The sequence below is a fragment of the Kogia breviceps genome, chromosome 19, assembly GCF_026419965.1.
Source record: "Kogia breviceps isolate mKogBre1 chromosome 19, mKogBre1 haplotype 1, whole genome shotgun sequence".
In the NCBI taxonomy this organism is placed as follows: domain Eukaryota; kingdom Metazoa; phylum Chordata; class Mammalia; order Artiodactyla; family Physeteridae; genus Kogia; species Kogia breviceps.
In genome coordinates, this window is record NC_081328.1 from 10650212 (window position 1) to 10677923 (window position 27712).

General features: G+C 52.8%; 1 protein-coding gene across 1 annotated transcript in view; it reads right to left on the reverse strand.

Annotated features, from left to right (window-relative positions):
- The window catches only part of SPNS3 (SPNS lysolipid transporter 3, sphingosine-1-phosphate (putative)), a 60681-nt gene that overhangs the window by 20204 nt on the left and 12765 nt on the right, over positions 1–27712 (reverse strand). Inside the window, exons 5-12 of the mRNA XM_059046758.2 lie at positions 22392–23102; positions 18766–18831; positions 13885–14021; positions 13191–13342; positions 12412–12478; positions 11536–11684; positions 10544–10696; positions 5654–5843 (exon numbers count right to left, since the gene is read on the reverse strand). Coding sequence (XP_058902741.1) covers positions 5654–5843; positions 10544–10696; positions 11536–11684; positions 12412–12478; positions 13191–13342; positions 13885–14021; positions 18766–18831; positions 22392–22602 — 1125 coding nt within the window. The 5' untranslated portion in view covers positions 22603–23102. The remainder of the gene's footprint in view (positions 1–5653; positions 5844–10543; positions 10697–11535; positions 11685–12411; positions 12479–13190; positions 13343–13884; positions 14022–18765; positions 18832–22391; positions 23103–27712) is intronic.

The following is a 27712-nucleotide window of genomic DNA, read 5'->3' on the forward strand; positions in this document are numbered from 1 at the left end:
TGGCAGAGAAAGAACAGAAAGAACTTTGGTTCCTACAGTCTGAGAAGGCGAACGGATGGATGGATGGATGGGTGCATGGAAGAGACTCAAGTGACTCTTCCTATTTTGAAGCTAATACGAACAGAAGCCAATTCCTCAGCCCCCTTTGAACACCCTTTCTGATACTGACCCCCCACAAGTCTCCCACACCTAATGACAACCCTTCACGGACTGCAGCCAGTTCCCACCCACTGAAGCTTTAGGGATGATGTCATGTCCCATGGACTCCAGACTCCTGCATCCAACTCTACTAACACCTGTACTTGGACGTCAACCTCCCACCACAAACTCAGAATGTACAAAACCAAGCTGCTCATCCTCCCCCAAATGCCGCGGTTCCTGCCTACTTTCCTATCTCAGTTAACGGCCTCTCCCTCCTTCCAGCTACAGAGGCTAATATCCTAGAACTCACCTTTGACTCTTCTCTCTCTCACACCCCACATTGAATCCATCAGGAACTTCCGAGAGATCTACCTTCAAAATATATCTATAGGGCTTCCCTGGTGGCACAGTGGTTGAGAGTCCGCCTGCTGATGCAGGGGACACGGGTTCGTGTCCCGGTCCGGGAGGATCCCACATGCCGCGGAGCGGCTGGGCCCGTGAGCCGTGACCGCTGAGCCTGCGCGTCCGGAGCCTGTGCTCCGCAACGGGAGAGGCCACAACAGTGAGAGGCCCGCGTACCACAAAAAAAAAAAAAAAAAAAAAAAAAAAAAAAGAATGAACATTATTACCGACCTTACAGAAATTAAAAAGATTATAAGGGAATACTGTGAATGAAATTCCTAGAAAGATGCAAACCACCAAGACTGGCTTAAAAAGAAATAAAAAGCCTTAATTGACCAATAATAAGTAAATATTGAGTCAGTAATCAGAAAACTTCCCACAAACAAAAGCTCAGAACAAGTGGCTTCAATGGGGAATTCTAGCAAATGGCTAAAGATGAATTAACACAAATCCCTCACAAACTCTTCCAAAAAATACAAGAGGAAGAAACACTCGTCAAGTCATTCTATGAGACCAAACAAAGACATCACAAGAAAACTACAGACCAATATTTCTTATGAATATAGATGTGAAGATCCTCAACAAAATACTAACAAGCCGAATTCAGCAACATATAAATATAATTTTACACAATGACCAAGGGAGGGTTTATCCCAGGAATGCAAGGTTGGTTAAACATACAAATATCAATCAATGTAATATACCTTATTAATAAAATAAAGGACAAACTACATGACCATCTCAACAGATGCAGAAAACATAAGCCAGACCACCCACTCCTCAGCACAAAACCCCAACTCAGCTCTCAGCCAGCTCCACCCAATGCCCACATGGCCCTACATCATCTTGTCCCACCACCTCTCTGTCCTCATTTCCCTTTCTCCTTTCATTCCACACTAACCACAGTGCCCTTCTTGCTGTTCCCTAAACCCGGCAGATACGCTCCTGCCTCAGGGCATTTACAGTTGCTGTTCCCTCTGTCTGGAACACTGTTCCCCTAAATATCCCATAACTCACAATATTGTGAATTTTACTTATATACCTTGCCTGTTGTCTATCTCCCCCAACTAGAACGGGAGCTCCCTTAAAACAGAGATAATTTAGTCTGTTTTATCTACTGCTATATCTGTGGCATTTAAACTAGCACGCCACCTTTACAGGCGCTCAACAAATACTTGTTGAATAAATGAATGAATGAAAATAGCTGGCCACTCAACCATTCACCCAGCAAGCAGCTGACCACCCCCACCCCACCCCAAGTGCCTGACACTGTGCTTCGGGCTGGAGTGCTGAGAAAGATAGGAACCAACCTGGGCCCAGCTGGGAGGGGGTGGTCAGGGCACAAGTAACCAGGACCCAAGGAAGACAGTGCTGAGGAGCGGCGAGGATGGGGAGAGAGGGTTGGATCTGGCAATCAGGGAAGGCTCCATGGAGAGACGGTGCTCTAGCCTCCCTGGAAGGCCCAGAATGATTCGGGCGTAGGGAGAGGGGAAGGGAGTAGAGGGAACAGAGAGAGAGCCCGGATGTGGAGAGCACAGGGCCTATCCTGGGAATCAGGAGGGGACCTGCATGGTAGAACCACACAGAATAAGGCTACTAAGGATGTCAGGGCCGTTCATGAGGGGCCTTGAATGCCAGGATGAGGAGTTAGACTTAGTTCCAGAGGCACCAAGGAGCCATGCAAGGTTCTCAAGCAGGGAAGTTTCTGTGGTGTCCCTCTGGCCGTGTGGGGAGAACAGATCATGGTGGGGAAGCAGGAAGACAGGGAGACCAGGACGGTGGCTCTTGGGACAGTCCTAGGGAAAGACGGCAAGGCGTGAGCCATGACAGGACAGAGCGGACCAAGAGAAGAGGGGTGGTTTGGCGGTGTTAAAGGTTTATGACTGGTGTTAGTGGGCAGGGGTGTGGGGGTGGGGGGATGGGGGGAGCTAGAGCCTGTATCTCAGAACTTCAGAAGCACAGACAGATCCGTGGAGGAGGGGGGGGTCTGGTCAGGGGGTCCAGAAGGAACCGCACCACTTCTGCAAGGCTGGAGTTCTGGTCGCTGGGGATCCTGCCAGGCCCAAACACGAGCCACAGGGAGGAGCAGCTTCCCAGCACTGGACGATGGACAACACATCCCAGCCCTGCCAGCCTTCCTGCCCTGCAGTCCCTCGCGTCCCAGGGCCGGCCTAGAGAAGAGATTCTCCAGCTGGCTTTGTCAGCCAAGATGCAATGTCATTTCTAGATGAGCCATCCAGCTCTGGACATGTGCCAGGCTATGGGGCGGGGGACAGCTGTGTCCCCAAAACACAGCCAAGGAGCTGCTTCCCAGAGCCAAGCGAGACAGTGGCAGCAGTGGAATTGGCAGGTGGTCCGCAGGCCCAGCCAATGCAGAGACAGGCCTTAAATGGGGCCTCCATCTGCCCAGGCCTCAGCCTCCCTGCAAGGTCAGGCCCATTCGGTCCCCACCAGCTGGAGATGATGGTCCCAGTCACTCCCTCAGCCAATAAGCATTAAGGTATTTATTAGTGCCTGGTGTACGCCAGTCTCTGTTTCTTTCCCATGGGGGTGACAAGGGTCAGTGTGGCACGAAGGACAGAGACTTTGGAGTCCGCGGAGCTGCGTTAGAGGTTTATCTGTCCTACTCTTGGTGTTGCTGTCTCTGGGCCTCAGTTTTCCCATCTGTCTAGTGGGGATGAGAAAAACCCTTTCGAGGGGCCCACTGTAAGGACTAAATAAGAGCACGTGCAGAAGGGAATGTTAACAGGACTTGTTTATTCCCCAGGAACTTCGGCGGAAACCCAACCAAGGCTGAGGACACTGGTGAGAAGCACCCACACCTTAAAAGAGGCACAGGACACACCTCAGGACTCAGAGACAGAAAGGGAACCGTCCCATATGGCCCCCCAGCTTATACAGAAGAAGGCTGGAGACCCAGGCTGGGGAGGATTTATTTGAAGAGTGAGAAAGCTGAGTGAGGGGCTTTGGGTGGCCCACCCACAGAGAGGGCAGTGCCTGTCAGGAAGGACACTGGCCTTTCTCCCCGGCTGGGTGCCAAAAAAATGCAGTTTCCTGTACTAGGGCCACCTGAAGTGCGTCTACAAAGAGCATCCTCAGGATACCCCAACACATGTCACCTGGGAACAGGAGGATGTACAAGGGCAGCAGTACGGGCAGCTACATCCTGAGCTCATCCAGGGGTCAAACAGAAACCATGGAGAGGAGACAGGCTTGAGGGTCACAAGAGGGGAGCCCCACGGGGTGCCTGCCTGGGGCGACAGGGCCCAGGAGGAAGAGCTGGAAGGGCAACCCTGGAAAGGAGCGGAGGGAAACTGCGACAGTACACAGGTGACGAGGTCTCCTGCACCAGGGAATCTGACAATGCAAATGCTAGGGCCCGAGGCCCCCAGAACCCACAAAAGTGCCCCCAAGAGAGGAGTCAGCCAGCATCTGGACATCTACCACAAGGAGGGCACTGACAGTCAGCAAAACAACGCCAGACACCGATAACACCTGGCCCATTTCCGGTCATCTCTGCTGGCCTGCCCAACCCCAGAGGGGTCAGGATCCCAGGGGGGCGGTGGTCTTGGGGACAAAGGACAGAGATGGAGCAAGGAGAATCCAACCGAGTAGAGCTCCCCCTCTTCCCAGTGCAATTTTTCTGGACCTGGATAGAAGCTTTATTTGGAAGTAGAACAAAAGTTTTGATTTAAATGGGACTGGGCTTCATGAGTGTAACTAGAAAAGCTGTGGTGGGCGCTTCCCTGGTGGCTCAGTGGTTAAGAATCCGCCTTCCAACGCAGGGGACACGGGTTCAATCCCTGTTCCAGGAAGATCCCACATGCCACTAAGCCTGTGCACCACGACTACTGAGCCTGCGCTCTAGGGCCCGCGAGCCACAACTCCTGAGCCCGTGTGCCACAACTACTGAATCCCGTGAGCCTAGGACCCGTGCTCAGCAACAAGAGAAGCCACCACAACGAGAACCCACCCACTGCAACGAAGAGTAGCCCCTGCTCGCTGCAACTAGAGAAAGCCCGCGCGCAGCAACCAAGACCCAATGCAGCCAAAGATAAATAAATTACATTAAATTTTAAAAATTTAAAAGGAAAGAAAAGCTATGGGGTCTGGTCACGGGGGAGAGACCCACTCAAACTGGTCAGGGAACAATAAAGCTGTTATTGATTTGCTTTCTGAGTCCAGCCTGCTCTGTGAACCCCACGCACACATGCAGGGGCTTCCATGTCCACAGTGGTGGGTCCCCATGGCCTTAGGACCAGAGAGTGGAAGCGGAGGGGTAGGAAGCTTGAACCAGTCTAGCTGGGGCTAGGCTGGCATCATCTGCCCAGTATCAGTGGCTCCTTCCCATCATGTGGGACAACCAGGGCCAGGGCTCTGGGGAGTCAGGGATATAGCAGCACACATGTAAGTGTGTATGTATGTATATGGATACACCAGGGCGCCCGATGAGACCCAAACATGCACAGAGCCCCAGTGGATTCTGATGTGAGCATACAGGAGTCTGGGAAGGCCTTGGAGGAGGTGGCCTTTGAGTTGGGTCTTACAGCAGAATGCCTTTAGGATGCACAGAAGAGGGGAATGGTGCCCCTGGAGGAGGGGATGGACACAAGCAAAGGCTGGGAGGTGTGGGCACCTGTCACTGGTATAACCGGAGTGTGAGGCACATGAAGGGATGTGATGGGATATGGATCTGGAAGATATGATATCCTTAATACTGTCACCTTTAAAGCAGTGTCCACACTGGCTATGGCCAATCTGAACCTCAGTTTCCTCATCTGTAACCTGGGGAGAAGTACCCTATTTCCTCTTGGACTCAAAACATGTCCTGGGAATAAAGGGGTCTCATTATCTCCAATCAAGGCATTAACCAGGAGCTCAGAGGACACACTTTAGAAAGGCTTAGGCTCAAATCCCAGTTCTGCCCCTAGCTGCGTTACTCTTGGTAAGCCTCAGTTTACTCATCTGTTAAATGGGGATAACAAAGCTCCACCCAGAAGGAGGGATAAATGTAATGTACGTGAAGGCCTGGCACAGTGTAAGCCTATGTGAAACAGGAGTTCCCTACCCACCCCACCCCACTCCCACCTCCAAAGGGGCCCTCACTTACGTAGGAGGCCAGGAGGGTGGTCGGGGCCAGGATGAGAGCCAGGTAGAGGCAGGGGGCTGCAGCAAGCAAGCTGGCGGCACAGATGAGGGGCTCAGCCCTCGGGTTGACTTTCCTGTATCTCCTTGAAGCCTCTGCTCCCAGGATGACCCCAACAAGGCCAGTCACGACAGTCAGTACCCCAAAAATCAGGCTGATGGAAAAGAGCAGAAAGGGATTGGTCAGCCGGGAGCGTCAGGATAGGGGTCCAGCCACCTACCCCTCCCTCCTAACCAATGCTCGTGGGTCCTTGGAACCCTGCTCTGGGATCCACGTACTTCCCTACCCTTCCCATTCTCTTTCCTGCCTCATCCTGGGGATGCCACTGGCCATGTGGGTGATCTTCCTAGCACCCCAGCACCCCAGCTCCCAGCCTGCCTCATTGCCAGCATCTCCTCCACTGTTTCACCACCTAAAACTGCCCCACTCAGAAATCTTAATTCTACAGTCCCACTCTGGCCCCAACCTCCTTGCCTTCCAGGCCCCAATACTAATGGAATGGAGCTAAGTGAGCATTTACTTATCGAGCTCCTATGATACACCGGCATTGTACACACCCTCCCTCTCTCTCTCTCTCTCTTTTTTTTTTTTTGGCTGTGTAGCATGCACAATCTTGGTTCCCCAACCAGGGATCGAACCCATTCCCCCTGGAGTCTTAAGCATGGAGTCTTAACCACTGGGCCGCCAGTGAAGTCCCACATACCCTCTCTCCTTGAGTCCATCCTTCCACTCTCTGTTTCTGAACACCTCTCAAGTAGCCCCCTCTTAACTTCACTACCTTTGCCACTTACTCCTAGACCCATTTCAACTCCACTTGGTCCCTCTTGTACCTCCCTCCTGTAGAAACCTGTCCTTCTAGGACAACCTCCATACAGGTCCCCCAGAGGATGCTTTCTAGAACACAGATCTGACTATGCCCCTGCCCACCCCTTGCCTAAATTCTCCACCAGCTCTTAAACACCCACCAGATTTGGTTCCAGCTCATTGTGGTATACATGGCCCTTCATGATCTGACACTGGGTGACCTCAACCACAAACCCCAATTCCATCCTCCTCAGTCCCCAAACTAGTTGCTGTCCCCATTTCATACTTTTATTCCTCCATCTGGAACACCCTTCACTGGTTTCTCTACCTACTGAACTCCTACGCATCCTTCAAGACCCATCACAAATGTCCCCTCTTTGAGGATGCTTTCCCTTGTCCCTTTGTTGATTTGTTCACTCCCTTCAGTTCCCATAGCATCTTCCATGTCTCTATCATCAAGTTTATTCACTAGGCTGTGAATTCCTGGAGAACAGAAACCATGTTCGGTTTACTTTCTTGACTCTAGGCTGGGAGCATAGAGCCTGGAACAAGAGATATATGTTAACCAAATGGCTCACTGGTCCCTCCCAGAATTCGCAGGTGGACAACTGAAACAGGTGAGGTTAAGAAAGGTTGAGGCCAGGACTTCCCTGGTGGTCCAGTGGCTAAGACTCTGTGCTCCCAATGCAGGGGTCCCAGGTTCGATCCCTGGTCAAGGAACTAGATCCCATATGCCACAACTAAGAGTTCGCATGCTGCAACTAAAGATCCTGCACACCACAACAAAGTTCTCACACGTGGCAATGAACATCCCGCGTGTCTCAACAAAGACCCAGTGCAGCCAAATAAATAAATAAACAAAATATTAAAAAAAGAAAAAAAAAGAAAGAAAAGTTGAGGCCAAGATTACCCAGCTACTAAGCAACAGAGCCAGGATGTGAATATACACCTTCATCCTCCTGGTCTAGCCCAAAGGATGGGCCCAAGCCTCCTTTTTTAATATTTATTCATTTTATTTCTGGCTGCGTCAAAGAAGCCCAAAGGGATGCTGAGACTGACCAGCGTGAACTCTTGAAAGAACGAAGGTAACTAGGACCTTTCCAGCCCCTAAGTGGCTCCCTGTTGTCCTCAGGGCAAGCTCCCAGCCAGCACTGCAGGACTGGCCCCTGCTGACCTGTGTAACCTCCCCTCTTTTCTCCTTCCCTCACTCTGCACCAATGACTGGGAATTCTCTAAACTCACCCTACACTTTCTGGCTTCCCTGCCTCGGTCCACACTCTTCCCTCGGCCTGGAGCACCACTGCCCCCACCCACCATTCCCCACCTGGCCAGGATCCCCTCCCAGATCCAAACCTTTCCAAAAGTGCCAGGTGCCTGATATTACCTCCATGGCTCCCACCAAGAGGTAAGAACATGACAGACGCAAGACTATGGTTACTGACAAATTGAGTGTCACAAAAAACTACCTCTCCTCTAAACAACTTCTGTGAAATGTCCGTCCCACAGGCTGAGGACTAATGGGTTTATTTCCCTGCCCCATCCCGTTGGTTTATAGTACATTGTGTAAAGCCCAGAGAGGGCAGAGACCTGTCCGAGGCCACACAGCCCCACATTGGCAGAGCCAGGGTCTCCTGGCCCTCTGCTTCCAAACAAAGCATGTGTGTCCTTAGGCAGCTTAAAGGTGCTCACCAAACCTTCCTAGCCTTCCAAGCTGTACCAGGCTCCGGCTCAGCCCAGTCAAGTGACCCCAAATCCCTGATGAATGCTATCTACCTCTGAGTCCCGGTCTGAGACCTTTCTAAGATTTAGGATTCATTATTCAAACAGGCGGTGTAGATGGGGGACCCCCAGTGCCCCCGAGCGTTGGTGTGACCAGAGGACACACCTACCACGAAATGTTCCCACCCCCACAAAGCCTTCCCAGAATCAGACTCTCAGAGCCAAGAGGGTCCTTAAAGCCTGCAAGTTCTATGCTGATCCTCTGTACAACGGCCCTGGCAAGCAGCTATCCAACTCCTACTTACATGCCCCCAGGGGTGGGGAGCTCATTACCCTAATGCTGCCCCTTCCGTCTGGGCCCGCTCTGTATGTTGGAAGTTCTCCCTCTGGCTGAGCTAGAATCCTGTGTCCTGCAGCTTCCTGCTCCCGCCCCACCCTCACCCGGGGGCTTACCCTAACTATGGAGGGTGTATTAACAGCTAGGGTCTGTGCAGAACCCGAACACCAGGACCCTGTGGTAGGTTGAATAATGCCCCCCAACCGAAGACATCTATGTCTTAATCTCTGGAACCTGGGACAATATATTCCCTTATATGGCAAAATAGACTTGGTAGATGAAAAACATTATGTTCTTGAGGTAGGGAGATTATCTTCCAATTTTTTGGTGGGCCCTAAATGCAATTACAAATGTCCTTATAAGAAGGAAGCAAAAAAAAAAAAAAAAAAGAAGAAGGAAGCAGAGGGAGATTTGAGACATAGTGGACAAGGCAATGTGACCGTGGATGCTGAGCTTGGAGTGATGCGGCCACCACCAAGGACCGCCAGCAGCCACCAGAAGCTGGAAGAGGCAAGGAAGGATCCTCCCCGAGAGCCTCCAGCCAGAGTGTGGCCCTGTTCCACTTGGTTTTGGCCCAGAGAAACCATTACGGACTTCTGGCCTCCAGAACTATGGGAAAAAATTTCTGTTGTTTGAAGCTACCGAGTGTGTGGTCATTCATTCCATCAGCCCTAGGACCCTAGCACAAACTCCCATGTCAGTTTCTCACCCAGGTTCTGGGAATAAGCTGAGTTAGAGGAAGAGGCTGAAGCAGAGAATGGGGAAATCACTGGCCCAGGAATACACAGCCAGTTAATGCCTGAAGTGGGATGGAGTCCTGGTTTTCCCCCACTTTTTCAAGCTGCAGTGGGACTTTTAGGACTCAGTCTTTGCCTCTGGGGAAAGCCAAGAATCTAGCTGTAGAGCCAGGATAAACATCACAATATCCTGGGACTTCCCTGGCGGTCCAGTGGTTAGGAGTCCACGCTTCCACTGCAGGGGGCATGGGTTCAATCCCCGGTCAGGGAACTAAGATCCTGCACGCTGCTTGGTGTGGCAAAAAAAAAAAAAAAAAAAAAATCACAATATCCTTTGATGCATTCATTCATTCATTCGTTCACTTACTGGATGCTCCCTGAGCACCCACTGTATGCCAGCTGGTGGGGAGATGTTCAAGTCAATTAACAGTACAAGCAGTCTCCAGAGGCAACAACAGTACATGGAGCTTAAGAGCAGAAGCTTTGGAGTCAGATGGGTTTGAATCCTGGCTCTGCTACTTGAGTTGTGTGACCTTGGACAATTTGTTTAACCTCTCTGATCTTCCACCTCCCCATTTGTAATACACGAATACCAGGGTTTGTTATTATAAAACCTCAGAGGGTTTTTTCATGTAAAGGGCTTAGCATAGGGCCTGAACTACAGTTAAAGCTTAAGAAGTAATGATGAGGGGCTTCCCTGGTGGCGCGGTGGTTGAGGGTCCGCCTGCCGATGCGGGGGACGTGGGTTCGTGCCCCGGTCCGGGAGGGTCCCGCATGCCACGGGGCGGCTGGGCCCGTGAGCCGTGGCCGCTGAGCCTGGGGGTCTGGAGCCTGTGCTCCACAACAGGAGAGGCCACAGCAGTGAGAGGCCTGCATACCACAAAAAACAAAACAAAAAACAACAACCAAGAACCCACCTGCCAATGCAGGGGACACGGGTTCGATCCCAGGTCCAGGAAGATCCCACATGCCGCGGAGCAACTAACCCCGTGCGCCACAACTACTGAGCCTGCATGCCACAACTACTGAAGCCCACGAGCCTAGAGCCCCTGCTCTGCAACAAGAGAAGCCACAACAATGAGAAACCCGCTCACCGCAATGAAGAGTAGCTCCCCCGCTCGCCGCAACTAGAGAAAGCCCGCACGCAGCAATGCAGACCCAATACAGCCAAAAATTTAAAAAAACAAATAAATAAATACATTTTTTAAAAAAAAAAAAGAGCCCCCCTGACCCGGGCACGCAGACGCCCCTCCTCACCTGTCCTGGCTGTTGCATGGCTCCCGAAAGCAGGGAAGCTGCAGCCCGTGCACCACACGGGCCTCGAACAGAAACTTGGGGGCCCAGAAGCCCAGAGCTCCAGTCACAAAGGACATGGCTGTCACTCCAAGGGTCGACCACACAAAACTCCAGCTGTAAGAGAAAATGATCTGGCTCGACCCAGGAGAGGGCTGGGGCTGCGGGGGCCTGTCTGCTCCTCTCCGCTCCACTCCCCGCCTCTCCTGGGCACTCAGGTCACCCTGGCACTCAGGTGGCTCCGGATCCTCCCCGACACTCCCTAAGCAGCCTGTCCCTCCCACCTCCGCACCTTCGCTCCTGCTGCTCCTTCCTGCCTCCTCTCTGCCTGACCAAGTCTCCCCAGCCTGACAGACCCAAATCCAACATCACATTCTCCAGCAAGCTGCCTGTGCTGCCCCACCCTCCTCTGAGTGCCCTCCACTCGGCTCGTGGCTCTGTAACAAAGAGAGTGGGGTCCTGCCCGTGCCCCATACTTTGGTAAATCATGCGGCCTGGCCATGTGGGTGACTCCTGTCTGCCTCCCCGATCATGTCTGGAACAGAGGAGGGATGCTCTCCCATGAGGCTCAGAGAGGTGAGTGATTCACTCGGGCATCTTCCCAGTAACCTGAGAAGCCGGCAAAGCTGGAGAACTATGTCCATTGAATAAATGAGGGAAGTGAGGCTCCCAGTCTCAGGTCACTCTGGGATAAGGCAGGGCAGAGCCAAGGCTGGAGCTCACAGTGTCTTCCTCCCTCTCTCCCAGCCTGTATTCCGACACACGGCTGGGTGGAGGGGGCCTCCGAGCTGGGGAGGGGCATCTCAGTTGGTGAGTGGGAGCTCAGAGAAGGAAGAGGGTTGTGAACACTGGGGCAGTCAGCGAGGGTTCTCTGGAGGCGGAGGGAAGGAAGTCAGCGATGCTGGGGCAGACAGAGGGGTTTTCAGTGACATGCAGGGAGGAGCAGGGACACTCACTTTCTCCCCAGGTATCTGACGTCCTCACACCAGGTGCTCCTTGGGCCCCCAACGGTCACCACCCCCTGCCTCTCAGCAGCTCCCCGGGGCGGGTCTGGAACCAGGACGATAAGCAGGACCAAGGCCACAGCTTCCAGGCAGGGCATGATCTGGGGACAGGAGGGCCCAGGAAGCTCAGGGTCACACACTCCTGCGACCCAGGAGATCCTGGCAGTGACTGAACCCTGTGGTCCAGGCTGGGGAGGGACTCACTTCCCTCCTGGAAGTGGAGCTGGTTATACACAGAGCTTGACAAACCAGTGTTTCTCACCCCCTCACCCCTGAGAGGACAGTCTCTCTGGGGAGCAGGGTCCCCTTGGGATTTGACTTAATACCCGTCTGTCCTATACAGACGCTACTCTGTTGGGACCTGTGAGCCTGACAGGGTTGAGACCTGGAGGCTTGACTACACTGACCCTGACTGTTGAGTACTTGCTGCCCCAATAACTGTCCCTGTTCCAGGCCCACACCTCCATCTGCCACACCAGCCCTGCCCTAGTGTCTTCCTATCCCTTGTCTCATTAATCCTCAAGATTCCATAAGGTAGACTTTACTCCCCCACTCTACAGATAGGCAAAGTGAGGCCCCGAAGAGGGACGTGACTTGCTTGAGATCACACAGCTAGCAAGCTAGCAAACCGAGCAGCTGGGATTTGAAACCAGGGGCATGACTTCCAGAGGCCGTGGTCCATAGGACGCCCCAAATGTCTGAGCTGCTGATGTCTGAACACCCGCCATGGCGCCAGATACTGTGCCAAGGGGCTAAGGCCACTGGAGGCTGGAAAGTCCCTGCCAGCCCAGGGGGAAAGAGGAGGGAAGAAAAGGAAGCTGGACTCACTCGGAGGGCCCAATGCCAGTTCCCGGTCAGCTCCGTCACAGCCGACCCCAGCACGTAGCCCAGACCACTGCGACAGGGGGCAGGGGAAACGGGCAGTGAGGGAAGGGAGACAGCCCTGAGGCCCCAAGGCCGGCCTGAGCCAGGGCGCCCCGACCCCAGGGAGCCGGCTCTCTGCAGCTCATTGCGTTTTTCACTGGGAAAAGTGAGCCACGTGAGGCCCAGATGTCCACTGCCCTTGGTCAAGTCACAGGTGACCTCTGGCTCCAGGCCCATCCCAAACGTCCACTGTCTCTCTATCTGGGGACCACCCACCCCACCTCCCCAAGTCTCAGCCCTGCCCAAGTCAGGAGGTTTCAGGAAACCTGAGTCAGAGCTCAGGGGCCTGACCGCAAAACCCACTCTGTCCTACTCCACTATGGAGTGCGTGGCCCAACCCTAAGGCATTTCTCTGCCTCACCTCTCAGAGCCGGCCCCTCCCTGTGCAGCCCACACTGCTGCGCTGCTCTTTCTCACCCCTTCCTGGAGTGTACTAGCACGTAGGGAGCATCCTCATTACGTATCTCTAACTCCCACCATAGCCTACCAGTTCATGTTATTGGCCCCATTTACAGATGAGGAAACTGAGGTTCAGAGAGGTAAAGTGACACAGTGAGGAAGGGCTAGAGTTGGGATTCCAAGCCCTTCTGCTCTGATGTCTCCTCCACCCAGCCCGGCTCCTGTTTTGACTCCTTTGGGCCTCAGTTTACCACCCAGGGAAGTGGATCCAGGGTAATACCAACCTTCCAACAGGGATAAAGATGTAGAAGATGGCCAGCACTCGGATTCGCTGGTCCCTCACGAAGAGGTCTCCCAGGATGGTGGGCGCAATGGTGGAGTAGCTGGCAGTGCCAATGCCCAGCACCCCCCGGGACAGGAAGAAGAGCCAGGAGTACTGGGCAAACAGGCACAAGACTGCAGTGAGTTCCAGAAATCACCCTCGGGCCAAGGGGACCTGAGGAATTGTCAGAGGGACCTGAGGGCATCTGGTGACAGTGCCCCAGGGGAGGAGGAGGAGATCAGGGCTCCAGACACCTCATTATCCTCCCAGTCCAGGTTCCCCAAACCACACGGGTGCCCCCTGCTGGTGTCCACAGCCACCCCCAACCCCCTGCCCTGAGTAGCCCTCTTCCTGGGCATCATCTGTGCTAACCAGGCCAGTTCCCGCAGACAGTAGCATTACCCTCACCCCCATCCCCAGCCCAGTCGGGCAGAAGTGAAGCCATGGGCAGCCGCGGGAGATGCCAGAGAGGAAGGCCCCTGTTCAGAAAGTCCTACAGCCTGTTCAGAAGGCCCCTCTCTCAGCCCTTAGAAGACAATCCCCCAGCCAGCCTGGAGCCTGAAATGGAGCAGAAGTAGCTCTGCTGGGGCTGGATCAGGGAGAAAGAAGGTGGGGGAGGGTCCCCCGGGGGCCTGGAAAGGGGTGAGGGCACCTACCCGGGGGGAGATGAAGGAGCTGGAGAGGCCTGCTCCTGACCAGAGCAGGACACCCAAGCTCAGCGTCACCTTGCGGCTGTGTCGGTCGCCCAGGTAGCCGAACACGGGTGCAGACAGCAGCAGGCAGCCGACGAAGACTGAAGGAGACACGCAGCGGGCAACATGCATCCCCGGCTCAACAAAGGCGGAGGGGGGTGGGGGCGGGGGGCAGATGGGTCCAGCAGGCCCAGAAAAGGGAACCAGCTCAGACACCACAAGCTTGGCAGTGGGTGGAGGCCGGGAGGAGGAAAAGATAAGGTGAATCCCCCAATCCAATCCCCACCACTGCCCAGAGTCAGGGCGACTGGGGAGGAAGGGTGGGGGCAGGGCCCCCGACTCAAATCTCAGTTCTGCTGCTTGCTCACTGTGCAGCCTTGGGTTACTAACTCCACCTCTCTGAGCACCAGCCCCGTAGTGGAGAAGTCAACATCCCCCTCCCAGGCCGTGTAAACGTGAGACAGAAGTGAACACAGAGGCCGGCGTGGAGCTGCCATGTCCTGTCTCTCGGAGAACTCACGGGGCTTTTGCTCTCAAGCCCCTGCTGGAGGCAGGGCGTGGAAGGCAAAAGGGGGCGGGGGGCGGGCCAGGTGCCTGCTCCGAGCGGATGAGCACGGTTTAGAATGAGCACAGTGATTATAAACAAGCGGCCCCTGGAGGCTGGAAAAGACTTGGTCTTCCTAAGTAAGAAAAACATTCCCCCGACGCTGCAGTTGTATTTATACCCTTTTTTAAACTACTAAACGCTTATGAATTGGTGACTGGATTAGTGAATGCGTTTGCTATTCTGCGAAGACAAAAACACTGCCGCGTTTTTGCTTGACCATACCACGTGGATAGCTACCTTCACTGCTTCTGTTCCTCAAATAAAATCTCCTCCACCCTCCTCCGCTGCCTCCGAGAGCCGCCAGGTGGCCTGGGCAAGGTCTGACCCTCCTCCACCCGCTCCCACCACCCAAGGGCCTTAGGCTTTGGGGGACCCCGCCCAGCGTCTGGGTCTTCATTCAGGAGCACAGATGATTGACGTTTCCTGAGCCCAGTGAATGTCCAGATTCGTCCCAGCTCAGGTTCCAGCCCCTCCCACTTTGCCCTGACCCGCTCTAGTACTGGGTTGAGCCATAGGCAATCGCGGAAATTAAGCCAGTTTTGACCTACAAAAACGGCAGTTTAATATGGTTTGACCTAATCCTCCGCTGAGAAAGGTCTTTGGTGTGAACGGCATTTAAATATATAATAACTACTGCCATAATAGGCCTCCCAAAAGGCTGTATCAATTTACACTTGACTAGAAGTATGTATATTGCTTGCTGACACTTGCTAGGAACAATCGATTTCTTTTTGTTCATTTCATGGTTGAAACACGAATGGCGTCTCGCTGACGTTTTAATCTGCATTGTTCTTTTTCCAAGTGAGGCTGAGCAGCAGTCTCTGTTTTCACATCCTCTGCCTATTTTTCTACCGGGCTCTTTGTTGATAATTTTCTCCCAGTCCTTTATATTTGTTTTAAGGATTTAAAATGCAAATTCCGCGACTGAATACCTGGGCTCACATCCTGACCCCACCACTTCCTAGTTGTGTGACTTTGGACAAAATCCTTAACTCTCCTGTTTCCCTTTCATCAACTACAGAGTACGATAGTAATAGTGCTTCCCCCATAAGGTTATGGGGAAGATTAAAAAAAATAAAGCATATAAAAGGCAGTGACAGGCTTTATGTAAATGCCCAACAAATGTCATCTATTATTATCGCTAATTGCACTTATAGTTTCAATCACCATCATACAGAAGAACTTAGCTTTGATGTAGTCAAATTTATCAATCTTCCTCTGGGGGGAGTCATTTTCTTTACCTAAAGCTTATAAACTATTTCCCCAAATCTCATACTTTTATGAGATTTGGGGTAGGGATCCTTTACAGGATATAAACACCTTAAACCTGCAGATCTCCTGGGGCTGGAGAAGCCTGCCCCCAAGTGGAAGGCAGGCACGCCTTCGCTCTCCAGATTAAAATCATTTCTGTGACAAGGTGGGAGTAATTCAGGAGCACAGCGTTCAGAGAAGGACTCTATAAGCAGCTGCCTGGATATGAATCCCAGCTCTGTCACTTACCAGCCGTGTGATCTTCAGCAAGCCCCATAGCCTCTCTGTGCCTCAGGTTCGTCATCCGTAAAATGGGCATAATAATAATCCCTGCCTCGTGGGATTGTTGTGAGATTAAATGAGTTAATGTTATTAAGCCCTTAGACTAGCACCTGGCACACGGTAAGGTCCACATCAGTGTTCGTTTTAAATATTGTAAATCAGTTAACTAACTCCAGCAGCTTCTCTGTCCCATAGTGGTGGGGCAAGGGCTGTCTGACCGCTGCTTCCCCCCACCTTCCACCCCACTCTTAGAGCCACGCCGTGCCCTCTGAGTCATCGGTTTCCTCCAGTCTACAACCCTGCAGAGAGACAGCAGGGTGGGTCTTAGGGCCATTGCATGGTGACCCAGAAAGGTGAAAAGACTCACCTGAGGTCACTGGGGACAAGCCTAGTTAGTCATCAGGCCTCCAAGCCCACTGCCCTTTCCACACACCTCTTTGGGCTGCTTCTGCAGAGAAACGCCTTCCCTTCATCCAATCTCAAACACACACACTCACACGCATGCGCACATTCCCCACTACGCACTCACAAGCAGGTCCTCGTGTTCACAGGCTTCCTCCCGCTTTCTCTCATACACACAAACTTCTCCCTCCCCACAACTCACTTATCAGGGGCCTTGTAGTAATAATCCTGTTCACCATGGTAAGAACCAGGGGGAAATATTGACTCAGATTCCATTATCTGTTTAATCTAGAAGGTTGTGGGTATTAAACCGAGACAGTCTCCCTCTGGCTACAATATGACTGGAAGATGAGCGCCAGCTGCCGACCTCAGCCCCGAATCAGGATCGATTGGAAAAGACGGTGGTCTAACCGGTGATCTACCTCTTTTGCTCGGTGCTTCGGTTTCCAGAACTGTGTACCCTCTTGCATGTTTTCAGCTGACATCTGAAGCATTTTTATCGTAAGTTTAAATAGTTGAGAAGGATGTGATTTCCAGCATGATTGTATTTTTTAAACTATATTTTCATCCAAATCCTTAGGGCTGCAGATCAAGCTCATTCAGTTTATGGGAAATGTCTACCATAAAGGCTTATGGGCAAAGCCAGTCCTCATTTGCCAAATCAGTAGGACAAATCAGACTGGTTGTCTGTAAGAAAGATATTAAAATGTTGGCTTCCTTTTTTTTTTTTTTTTCTTTTTGCGAACCTCTCACTGCTGTTGCTTCTCCCCCCGGCGGAGCACAGGCTCCGGACGCGGACGAGCAGGCCCAGCAGGCCCAGCGGCCATGGCTCACGGGCCCAGCCGCTCCGCGGCATGTGGGATCCTCCCGGACTGGGGCACGAACCCGCGTCCCCTGCATCGGCAGGCGGACTCTCAACCACTGTGCCACCAGGGAAGCCCGGCTTCGTTTTTTAAATTGAAATAAATGTGTTGATACCCATCCCTGAGACAACAATCTCACTTCTGAATTCTCAATCGCAGATAAATAGTAGACGGTCACAGACGAGTGGGACAGCTAGATAAGGCTTGGCGCCTTGCCATGCCTGGGTTTGTAGCCTGGAGGAAACATCCCCAATTGGTTTCTACCGACGCTCTCTCTGCCCCGTTCCCAAGGCCTCATCAACAGAAGCCAAACAGCCATGAGGGGTCCCTCCGAGTACCCTGGAGGGTTTCATACCTAGCAAAACTCAGAATGGGGAGAGGTGTATTTTCCTGCCAAAAATGGTGGACAGGAACCTCCTTGGTGGTCCAGCAGTTAAGACTCTGTGCTCCCAATGCAGGGAGCCCGGGTTTGATCCCTGGTCGGGGAACTAGATCCCACAGGCCGCAACTAAGAAGACCTGGCGCAGCCAAATAAATAAATAAATATTTTTTAAAAATGGTGGACAGGTGAGTATTAAAGGGGAGGTGGGAAAAAAACAGAGCCGGACGCTTGTTCTCAGGCAGATCTATTTTAGGAAAGAAATATACGGCTTGATCTGTACATGAATTCTCTCAAAACTGTAAAGAACACACACGTGTATCCTGTGTTGTGACAGTGTGTGCACGCATGTCGGTACATGTGCGTCTGCATGTGTGTGTCGCCATCCAGACGGTGGGGGAAAGTTAATGCCTCCTGACCCCAACCGCCCCCACCTTGGACTGGGAGGTGTGGCTGCTCCCCACTGCTGGAACGTAGGCCCCAGTAGGCCCAGACCCCACCTGAGCCCATGCGCCGGGTACGTGTCTCTGTCTACCTTTTTTAGTTTTTTTGGCTGCACCTCGAGGCATGTGGGATCTTAGTTCCCCAACCAGGGATCGAACCCATGCCCCCCTGCAGTGGAAGCCCAGAGTCTTAACCACTGGGCGGCCAGGGAAGTCCACTGTCTGCCTGTGTCCTAGTGATCAGGTCCGTGAGAGGAAAGCACACGTCAGAAATTCTCAACCCCGGCTACAAAGCTGAGCTTAACAGACGTGGAGGATGAGTGACCAACTCCACTCGGGAGCCTCTTCCAGCCCCAGCGCCCACCGCTTCTTCCACAGCTCCTACCCTCAAACCCTAAGGGGCTGTTCCGGCGCCAGGTCTCAGCCTGGGCTGCCTCCTTCTCCGACCCAGACTGTCCCTCCCACCCGAATACCACCCATCCTCTGTGCCAAGGGACTCAGTGAGGCTCAGCCTGGTGCCCATTTCCCAGCAGCTGGAGATGGACACAGAACAGGACCTGCTGAAAGACCCCCACCCAGCACGAGCCCAGGGCCCCGGGCTGGGGATCCCCTCCTTACCTGTCTGAAGCAAACCAGCACTGCTGTCACTGATCTGAAAAAACTTCTGTACGTCCAGCAGCACTCCTGCGGGCAGACGGACAGTGCTCAGGAAGTGGGAAGTTGCCTGCCAGGCCTCTAAAGGCAGCTACCCTGCATTTGGGACAGGCCTGCAGCCGACCAGCACAGCGCCGGTGTGGCACCCGGGCCCAGTCTTCTCTTCCCCTCTCTCCCACACATGCGCGTGCGCACGCACACGCACGCACACACGCACGCACGCACGCACACACACACAGATACAGGAGCCAGCACCTCCCAAAGGCACAGATATACACACACACTTAGTCATGCAGGCACACAGACATGCAGACCCACACAGCTACATACAAACAGGCACACCCAGAGACGTATACTCCCAGAGGCACCGAGACACATACCCATACAGGAGCCTGCACTCACAGGCGTGTAAGCCCAGCCTCATACACTCGGACATACGTACGCTGAGATGTACACGTAAAGACACACGCACAGGCATGCATGCATTTGCACACGTGCAGGGCTGCCATTCACGTCATAGTCATAGTGATGGCAGCCATTCACTTAGACTACAGTGTAAATGAAAGTCCCTGGGATTGTGCAGCCCTGCTTGTATACAAACTCCAGACATTCATAGACATACATATACATGCATGAGCATGTACATGCAGAGGCATATGTGCCCTGGCCTGCACGCATGCACACACAAGCATGTTCTTCCAGAGGCATGAACACACAAACATGGAATGCCCGTGAGAGCTTCAGAGGGTCCCACTTAGGTCCGACCTTGGCCCCTGAGGGTGGCAGGCTCTTGCTCTGAAGCCCCTTCAAGAGATTGCTAGGCCGAAATCCCCTCAGCCCCTTGGTGGTGCTTCAGAGTTAGTCACGGTCCGAGGCACCTGCTCAACTGAGCTGTGAGGCTCTGGTCCTGTGATCACTTTGATTGAATTATGAGATGACTGAGTGCCCTCAGTATCACTGTCCCCATTATACAGATGGAGAAACAGAGGCTCCAGCAACCGATGGCTGTACAGCTGGAATTAGGGGAGCTGGGTCTACCCTCCCACCCAGAGTCACAAATGGAGCCCTGCAGAGACACCCCCACGATGGAGAAGAAAGCCCCACATCCACACTTCTAAGACCAGCCAGCGAGTGAAAAAGATGGAAGAAACAGAGAAGCAAAGTGAAGCAAAGGTTTTGTTCTGATATTCACTTTGTACCCAATTGCCACAGCGTCCAGATACCAACTTGTATGTCTTTCCTTCCCTTTTAATACTTTTACTTACACGAATTAGACATATTCATTGGCAAGAGACAACACAGGTAAACAAAGTAAATGGCTAAGTAAAAATTCTCTGTATTCGCACTCATTTGGGGGAATGGGACTCAGCCCCTTGTTTTGGCTGCTCCTGGGCTCCTCCCAGTCCTGCGCTGCTCTGCGGGCAGGCGGGGCCCCAGTTCGGGTCCGGCCTTGGTTTTTGGTTTTTAGGTATTTTTTGTTTTTCTTGGCTGCGTTGGGTCTTCATTGCTGTGCGCAGCTTTCTCTTGTTGCGACGAGCTGGGGCTACTCTTCTTTGCAGTGTGCAGGCTTCTCATTGCAGTGGCTTCTCTTGTTGTGGAGCACGAGCTCTAGGCGCGTGGGCTTCAGTAGTTCTGGCACTCGGGCTCAGGAGTTGTGGCTCACGGGCTCTAGAGCGCAGGCTCAGTAGTTGTGACACGCGGGCTCAATAGTTGTGGCTCTTGGGCTCTAGAGCGCAGGCTCAGTAGTTGTGGCTCAGAGGCTCTAGAGCACAGGCTCAGTAGTTGTGACACGCGGGCTCAGGAGTTGTGGCTCATGGGCTCTAGAGCGCAGGCTCAGTAGTTGTGGCGCACGGGCTTAGTTGCTCCGCGGCATGTGGGATCTTCCCGGACCAGGGCTTGGACCTGTGTCCCCTGCATCGGCAGGCAGATTCTTAACCACTGTGCCACCAGGGAAGTCCCAGCCTTGTTTTTATCTTTCCTCTGTCCCTCTGGCCTCCCAAAGACCTGCTTCACACCAGAGAATTCTTGTGGCTGACAATCACTTGCTCAAGCCTTCCCCAGGCACTCTGTGGGGTTTCACTTCCCCTGGCCTCCCTCAGCCCAATAACCACAGCCTTGCTATTCACGCAGCCAGAGAAATTCCCATCAGGGAAAGTGCCTCAGGCCGGGAGGACTCAGGGACTGACAGCCCAGCCAGCGGCCTCCCAGGAAAGCAGGGACCCCAGCCTGCGAGGCTGAAAGAGCTCCACACACCTGGTTGCCCCCTCCTCTCCCCTTCATGCCCTCCACCCCCAATCCAGCTCACGCCTCTTCAGGTCCAGTCTAATCCATAGTGGTAGCCTCTGACTGACCTCCCCGTCTCCTCTTGCCTCCATCAGGGCCTCAACTCTGATTACAGTCTCCGCACTTGCTCCCCACGGCCTCAGCAGAAAGTGCAAGCTCCCAGCCTGGCCCCCAAGAAACCTATGATCCAGCCCCAAACACCCTTTTAGAATAAATCGCTGCTTCCCCCAGCTCCTCTCCTGAGCAGAGAGTGCACTTTGGCCCCACGTGCTTTGGCTCACGCTGACCCCTCTCTCTGAACGCCCTTGCCTGACCCCATTCCCCGCTTTACCGATTTTTTTCAGCCTTCAAGACCCAAACCATATGCCCCTCCTCTGTGAATTCTGTCGGAACCCTCCGTGTTTCATCCTGGGGCTGCTCAAATGAAGCTCTCTCGAGTCTGTCCTGGATTAGAGCCACTTCTACATGTGTCGGGTATCCCTCTGAGATCCTCAAAGACAGACACACCCACTGGGTCTGGTGCTATCTGCAACCCTAGTCCCATTCATTCCACAGCTGCGAGCTGGTCACTGATGAATCCATACCCTGGCCTCGGAGGGGGGCCCCGCCTGCTGCGAGCACCTCCTCGGAGCTCCTCAGGCTCCTCCGTCCTTCTGCTCCCTGAGGCTCATTCCTGAGTTCAGGAGCTACAAGGTTGACTTCCCCTCCCCTGGGTCCCCAAGGCCCACCAGAGGGTCCCCCAGGCCCATAAGTGCTCAGTCGATCTTGAATGAATCCGCGATCAAGAGAGAAAAGAAGGCTGAATCTTGAATGGATGAATGAATAAGTCCCTGAGTGAGTGACATGATGACACGGCAGGCTGAGCCCTGGGGCCTGCAGGAAGGAAGGCAGAATGTGCAAAGTCTGCACGCAGCCTGCTGCCCCAGAAACAACCAGCCAGCTAGCTCTTGCTTGGGAGCAGGGCCAGGCCACCCTGTCCTCCACGACCTCACCCCGACATGCCACCCAGAACCGCCGGACCTTCGCCCGAGGCCCAGTCCTCCCTGCTAGTCCTCACCACCCACCACCATTGTGTGCCCACACCTGGGTGCATATACAGTTTGGGGCTGGATTGGGAACTCATCTGGCCCTCCCCCATTTCAGGCCGGGCTGAAACCAGGCCGGGGGTAAGGATAGCAGGGATGTGCTGCACAAGAAGAAAGTCTGCTGGACAGAAGGCCAGTGTGGACCCACAGCGCCGGCGGGTGGCAGGGCAGCCGGCGGGGAGATGGGCAAGCGCCGTCCAGGATGCCCGTACCCTTCCTCACCTGCAATGATGAACCAGTTCATGTAGTTCAGGAGGTTGATGTAGCAGAGCACGGCAGCAGCCACGTAAGCTCTCCAGCGGGGCAGCCTCCAGGGGGTGGGCGTGGATGGAGAGGGGCACGGACCCGAGCCCATGGCCCCTGAGTGCCCGCCTGGCCCCGGGCACCAGCCCTGAAGCCCCTCGGGCCCAGGTTCCCCGCACTCCGCGGACATGCGCCCAGCCTCACCAGCCTGCAGCTCCCGTCCCGGGATGGGTGCTGGGGTAAAGACGCATCAGCTCTGCACCAAGTCACTTCCTGCGGGCTCCCAGCCTCCCAACCTCAAAGCAGCTGCGCTAACTGCTCGGTATCTTACTGCAGATAAGATACTCTGCTGAGCCCAGTGCAGCCTCGCAGGTGAGATTTCACCATCCGCAGCCCCTGAGGCCTGCTGGGGGGAAGAGAGCTCCCGGCCTCACCACCCAGGGTAGCTGGTCCTTTTGACCTAGCCTGGGGCTATGGTAGCTGCCCTGAGAAAGAGCAGCTTTGCGGGACAGGAAGTGAGATGAGTGTCCCAGAGTCCCACTCGCTGTGGGAAGGTCGGGCTGGCACACATGAGACGGGCTGTGAATGAGAGACTCGAACCCGGGTCAGATCAGGAAGGCTGGGTGTTGGCCAGGAGAGCGACGCTGGACCAGACTGGAAGCAGAGGCTAACTTTCTCCTGCGTAATGTCCTATCCGGAGAAACAAAGACAGTGAGGGCCAGCTGACAGCAAGGCAGCCTGTGGGCAAAACTCAACACTGGATGTGAAGTTTAGGGGGAGACTTTTGATGAGGGGGGAAGATATTGGCATGCTCTTAAAGTGTCTCTTTACAGATTGTTTATTAGTAGCAGGTGGGGGGAAGGGTAACGATACAGGAGAATCAGGCAACATCTTGACCAAAGGATTAAAATAGCATCACCAACGAGGGGCAGGATTCCCACCAGGAATGCATGACCCCAATCTAATCACATGGAAACATCAGACAAACCCAGATGAGGGACACTATTTTTTTAATAAGCTTTATATTTTAGAGCAGTTTTAGGTTCACAGCAAAACTGAGCAAAAGGTTAGGATTTCCCATTTACCCCTCTTTACTCTTTACTCCCATTTGCCCCCCACACACATAGCCTCCCCTATTATCAGCACCGCACCGCCCCCCCGAGTGGGACATTTGCTTCAGTTGATGAACTTGACCCATCATTATCACTCAGAGTCCATAGTTTACATTAGGGTTCATCCTTGGTGTGGTACCTTCTATGGGTTTGGGCAAACGTACCGCATGTACTCACCGTTATAGTGTCTTACAGAATAGTTTTATTGCCCTAAAATCCTCTGTGCTCTGCCTGTTCATCTCTCTCTCCCCTCATTCTCTGACAACCAGGGATATTTTTACTGTCTCCATAGTTTTGCCTTTTCCAGAATGTCATGTAGTTGGAATCTTACACTATGTAGCCCTTTCAGATTGGCTTCTTTCTCTTAGTCATTTGCATTGAAGTTTCCTCCATGTTGTTTCACGGCTTGAGAGCTCATTTCTTCTTCTTTTTTAAAAAATTTATTTATTTAATTTATTTATTTTTGGCTGCACTGGGTCTTCATTGCTGCACGCGGCTTTCTCTTGCTGCGACGAGCGGGGGCTACTCTTCGTTGCGGTGTGCGGGCTTCTCATTGCCGTGGCTTCTCTTGTTGCGGAGCACGGGCTCTAGGTGCAGGGGCTTCAGTAGTTGCGGCACACGGGCTCACTAGTTGTGGCTCACGGGCTCTAGAGCGCAGGCTCAGTAGTTGTGGTGCACGGGCTTAGTTGCTCCGCGGCTTGTGGGATCTTCCCGGACCGGGGCACGAACCCGCGTCCCCTGCATCGGCAGGTGGACTCCCAACCAGTGCGCCACCAGGGAAGCCCTAAGCAACAATATTTATTATCCCTCATGGCTTCCGTGGGTCAGGAATTCAAGAGCAGCTTACTGGGGATTCTGGCTCAGTCTCTCATGTGGGTGCAGTGAGATGTCACCTGGGGCTGTGCTCATCTGAAGGCTTGACTGGCGCTGGAGCGTCCACTTCCAAGGACCCCCGTGGTTCACCCACATGGCTGGCCAGTAGGCACTGGCTGTTGGCTCCTCTCTGCAGATCTGCCTGCGTGTCCTCACAGTGGGGTATGTGTCCTTACAGTGTGGTGGCTTGCTTCCTCCAGAGGGAGCAATCCAACAGGGACCAAGGTAGAAACTTTCAATACCTTTCACAATCTAGCCCTCTAAGTCTGCATTCTGCTGCATTCTAATGGGTCACACAGGCCAGCCCTGATTCACTGCAGGAGAGGACTACACAAGGCTGTGGATACCAGGAGGCAAAGCTACCTGGAGATCTTCTTGAAGGCTGGCTACCTCAGCCTTCATCTGCAGGTTTGCCCTCTCACATAGAAGAAGCAAGATTTCTTTCCTTTTTTTCCCTTTTTTAAAGATCTTTTTGATGTGGACCATTTTTGAAGTCTTTATTGAATTTGTTACAATACTGCTTATGTTTTGGTTTTCTTGGCCGAGAGGCATGTGGGATCTTAGCTCCCTGACCAAACCCACACCTCCTACGTTGGAAGGTGAAGTCTTAACCACTGCACCTCCAGGGAAGTCCTAATAAAGATGATTTCTCCTGAAATATGTTCATGTGTATTTATCAGAGAGAAAAGTCTTCCCTAGAAATTCCCCAGCCAGCATCCCCTCAAGACCCTCCAGCCAGGTTTGAGCCAATGTCCGTGACCCAGCTGCAAGAGAAGCTGGGAGGGTGGGCCCCATGGGAGGCTGCCTCCGTTAGTAAAGAAGAGGAAGGAAAGTATCCGTTGGGTGAGCAAACAACGTCTTTCACAGAAAGCTAACCACTTCTGTGCCCTACAAGAGGGAGTGACCACTCTCCCAGGATAAGGGGGTGTCATGTGACCCTTTATATTTGGAGGGTTTAAACAAGCCCCTGGTGTGGGTTCCCAAGGAGAAAAGGAAATACTGTCTTAACCTGGGGCTCCTGAAGCTAGTGGGCACACTAATTAGGGAGAAGTGTACAGGAAAGAGAGCTGCTACACACTGAGAGCCACAGGCTTGGGATCTCAGGCCTGCGAGCCCCTAGCTGAGTTTAGCCCGGTTTCAAAAGGACACAACAGCATCCTTCACCAGCAAGTCCTACGGACTGGCTGGGATCAGGCTCCAATAGTGACACCATGTGGCCATAAGCGGCAACAGCAGTCAGGAACCATTCCAGGCATAGTATAAACCCCCAAAGTTCATGGATAATTCAGGGTGGTCCCAAGATCCTGGATTTCTTGCTAATGAGACACATGCAAGCATGAGTGATTAATTGGGAAAATAAGAGCTGTGATCATATTGTATCCCACATTATGGAACCGACCATTTTTATAAAGCATATACCCAGGGCAAAAGTATAGAAGCATATATCCCAAAGAGTTAACAGTATTTATCTCAGGTTCCTAGAATTATAGGTACGTTTTTTCCTTTCTTTTCTTTTCTTTTTTCTTTACTTGCTAATAGTAATAATAGCAAATATTAAACAGTACTCACCATGTGCTGGACCCTGTGAATTGGGTATGATAATTATACTTATTTTTTAGAATCAGAAACAGCCCCAAAGAGGCTAAATAACTGCCCCACTTGGTTCTGAACTCTGTGCTCCTCTCCTTTCTGCTATACTATCTTTTTCTTTTTGGGGGCCGTGCTTACGGGATCTTAGTAAATTTTCTGCAGTCTCTCACTTACATAATAATATTAAAAAAGAAAAAGTAGTGGCCTGTATAGTTTTTATGATCACACCAAAAACCAATGCTATGAAACAAAACAAGATAAACCTGACCGACCATGTGCTACACCTGTGGCGGAGGCAGGGTCAGGGCTGCCGGTGCTGCATGGGCGCAGCGACACCAGAAAGGTCAGGATTTTGTGCCTGCAGAAGCCCACTTCCCCTCTTCACCTGGGCTCTTCTGTTTTGTTTTGTTTTGTTTTTCTTTTTTGGCCATACCACGAGGCTTGCTTGCAGGATCTTAGTTCCCCGATCAGGGATCAAAGCTGGGCCCCGGCAGTGAAAGAGCCGTCCTAACTCCCAGGAATTCCCTGGGCTCTCTTGATTTGGTAGCAATTTTGAAAATTCCTCCTTTCCCTTGGAAGCTATGAATACAAGGACTAGCAGTTAATAGGGACCTAGTCCTGGTGAGCGGTGGGCCTGAACTGGGGGCAGGGTGAGGCTGAGGGAGGCTGCCAAACTAAAGGGAAGATGGGAAAAGTGAAGGAAAGGAAGAAAGGGAGAGGGAAAGAGGAAGTGGGCAGAGACAGATGAAAAAAAGGAAGGGAATTTTCTAAACTTCCCCCATCCCTGGCTCTCAGTGTTCCCTGAGCTTTTAGTATCCACCCATTGGGCTCATGGTGCCACCTCCTACTGGTGTTTCCAAACTCCACTCAGAGGTCACCTCCTCCAGGAAGCCTGCAGGCTTGGCTGGGTACTTATCTTTATCCTGAAACTTACTGCTCGTTATTGGGATTTTCTCTCTTTCCCATGAATCAGTAAGGCCCTCAAAGGAAAGGCACTCTTTCTGCCTCCTCCAGAGTCTGGCCCAGGCCTTGACCAGAGCAGCAAGACAGAATGGATATTCTGAATGAGTGAGTAAAACATGCTTCTCAGGCGACCAGCTGCACCAGCCTGGGACTAATTATTTTCAGCAGAGGTTGTTTTTTTTTTTTAAATTTATTAATTTATTAATTTATTTATTCTTATTTTTGGCTGCACACTGGCTTTCTCTAGTTGTGGCGAGCAGGGGCTACTCTTCATTGCAGTGCGCGGGCTTCTCACTGCGATGGCTTCTCTTGTTGCAGAGCATGGGCTCTAGGCGTGCGGCCTTCAGTAGTTGTGGCATATGGGCTCAATAGTTGTAGCTCACAGGCTCTAGAGCGCAGGCTCAGTAGTTGTGCCGCATGGTCTTAGTTGCTCTGCGGCACGTGGGATCTTCCCAGACCAGGGCTTGAACCCATGTCCCCTGCATTGGCAGGCGGATTCTTAACCACTGAGCCACCAGGGAAGCCCCTCAGCAGAGGTATTTCTGTCGCTCCAGCCTTTACTAGCAAATAGCTAGAACTCTGTCCCCTTTTGAAAACATGACCCAACACACCTCTCCGGGGATCATGCGGAGGGCGGTGTGCTTGTGCATAGCATGTTCTGTCAAGTATAGAGTGCCAAGGAGCTCTCCACACACAAGGACACCTCTCTGTGGGGCCTCCGGCAGACCTGGGGAAGCATTCCCTGTACTAGTGTTTACAGCT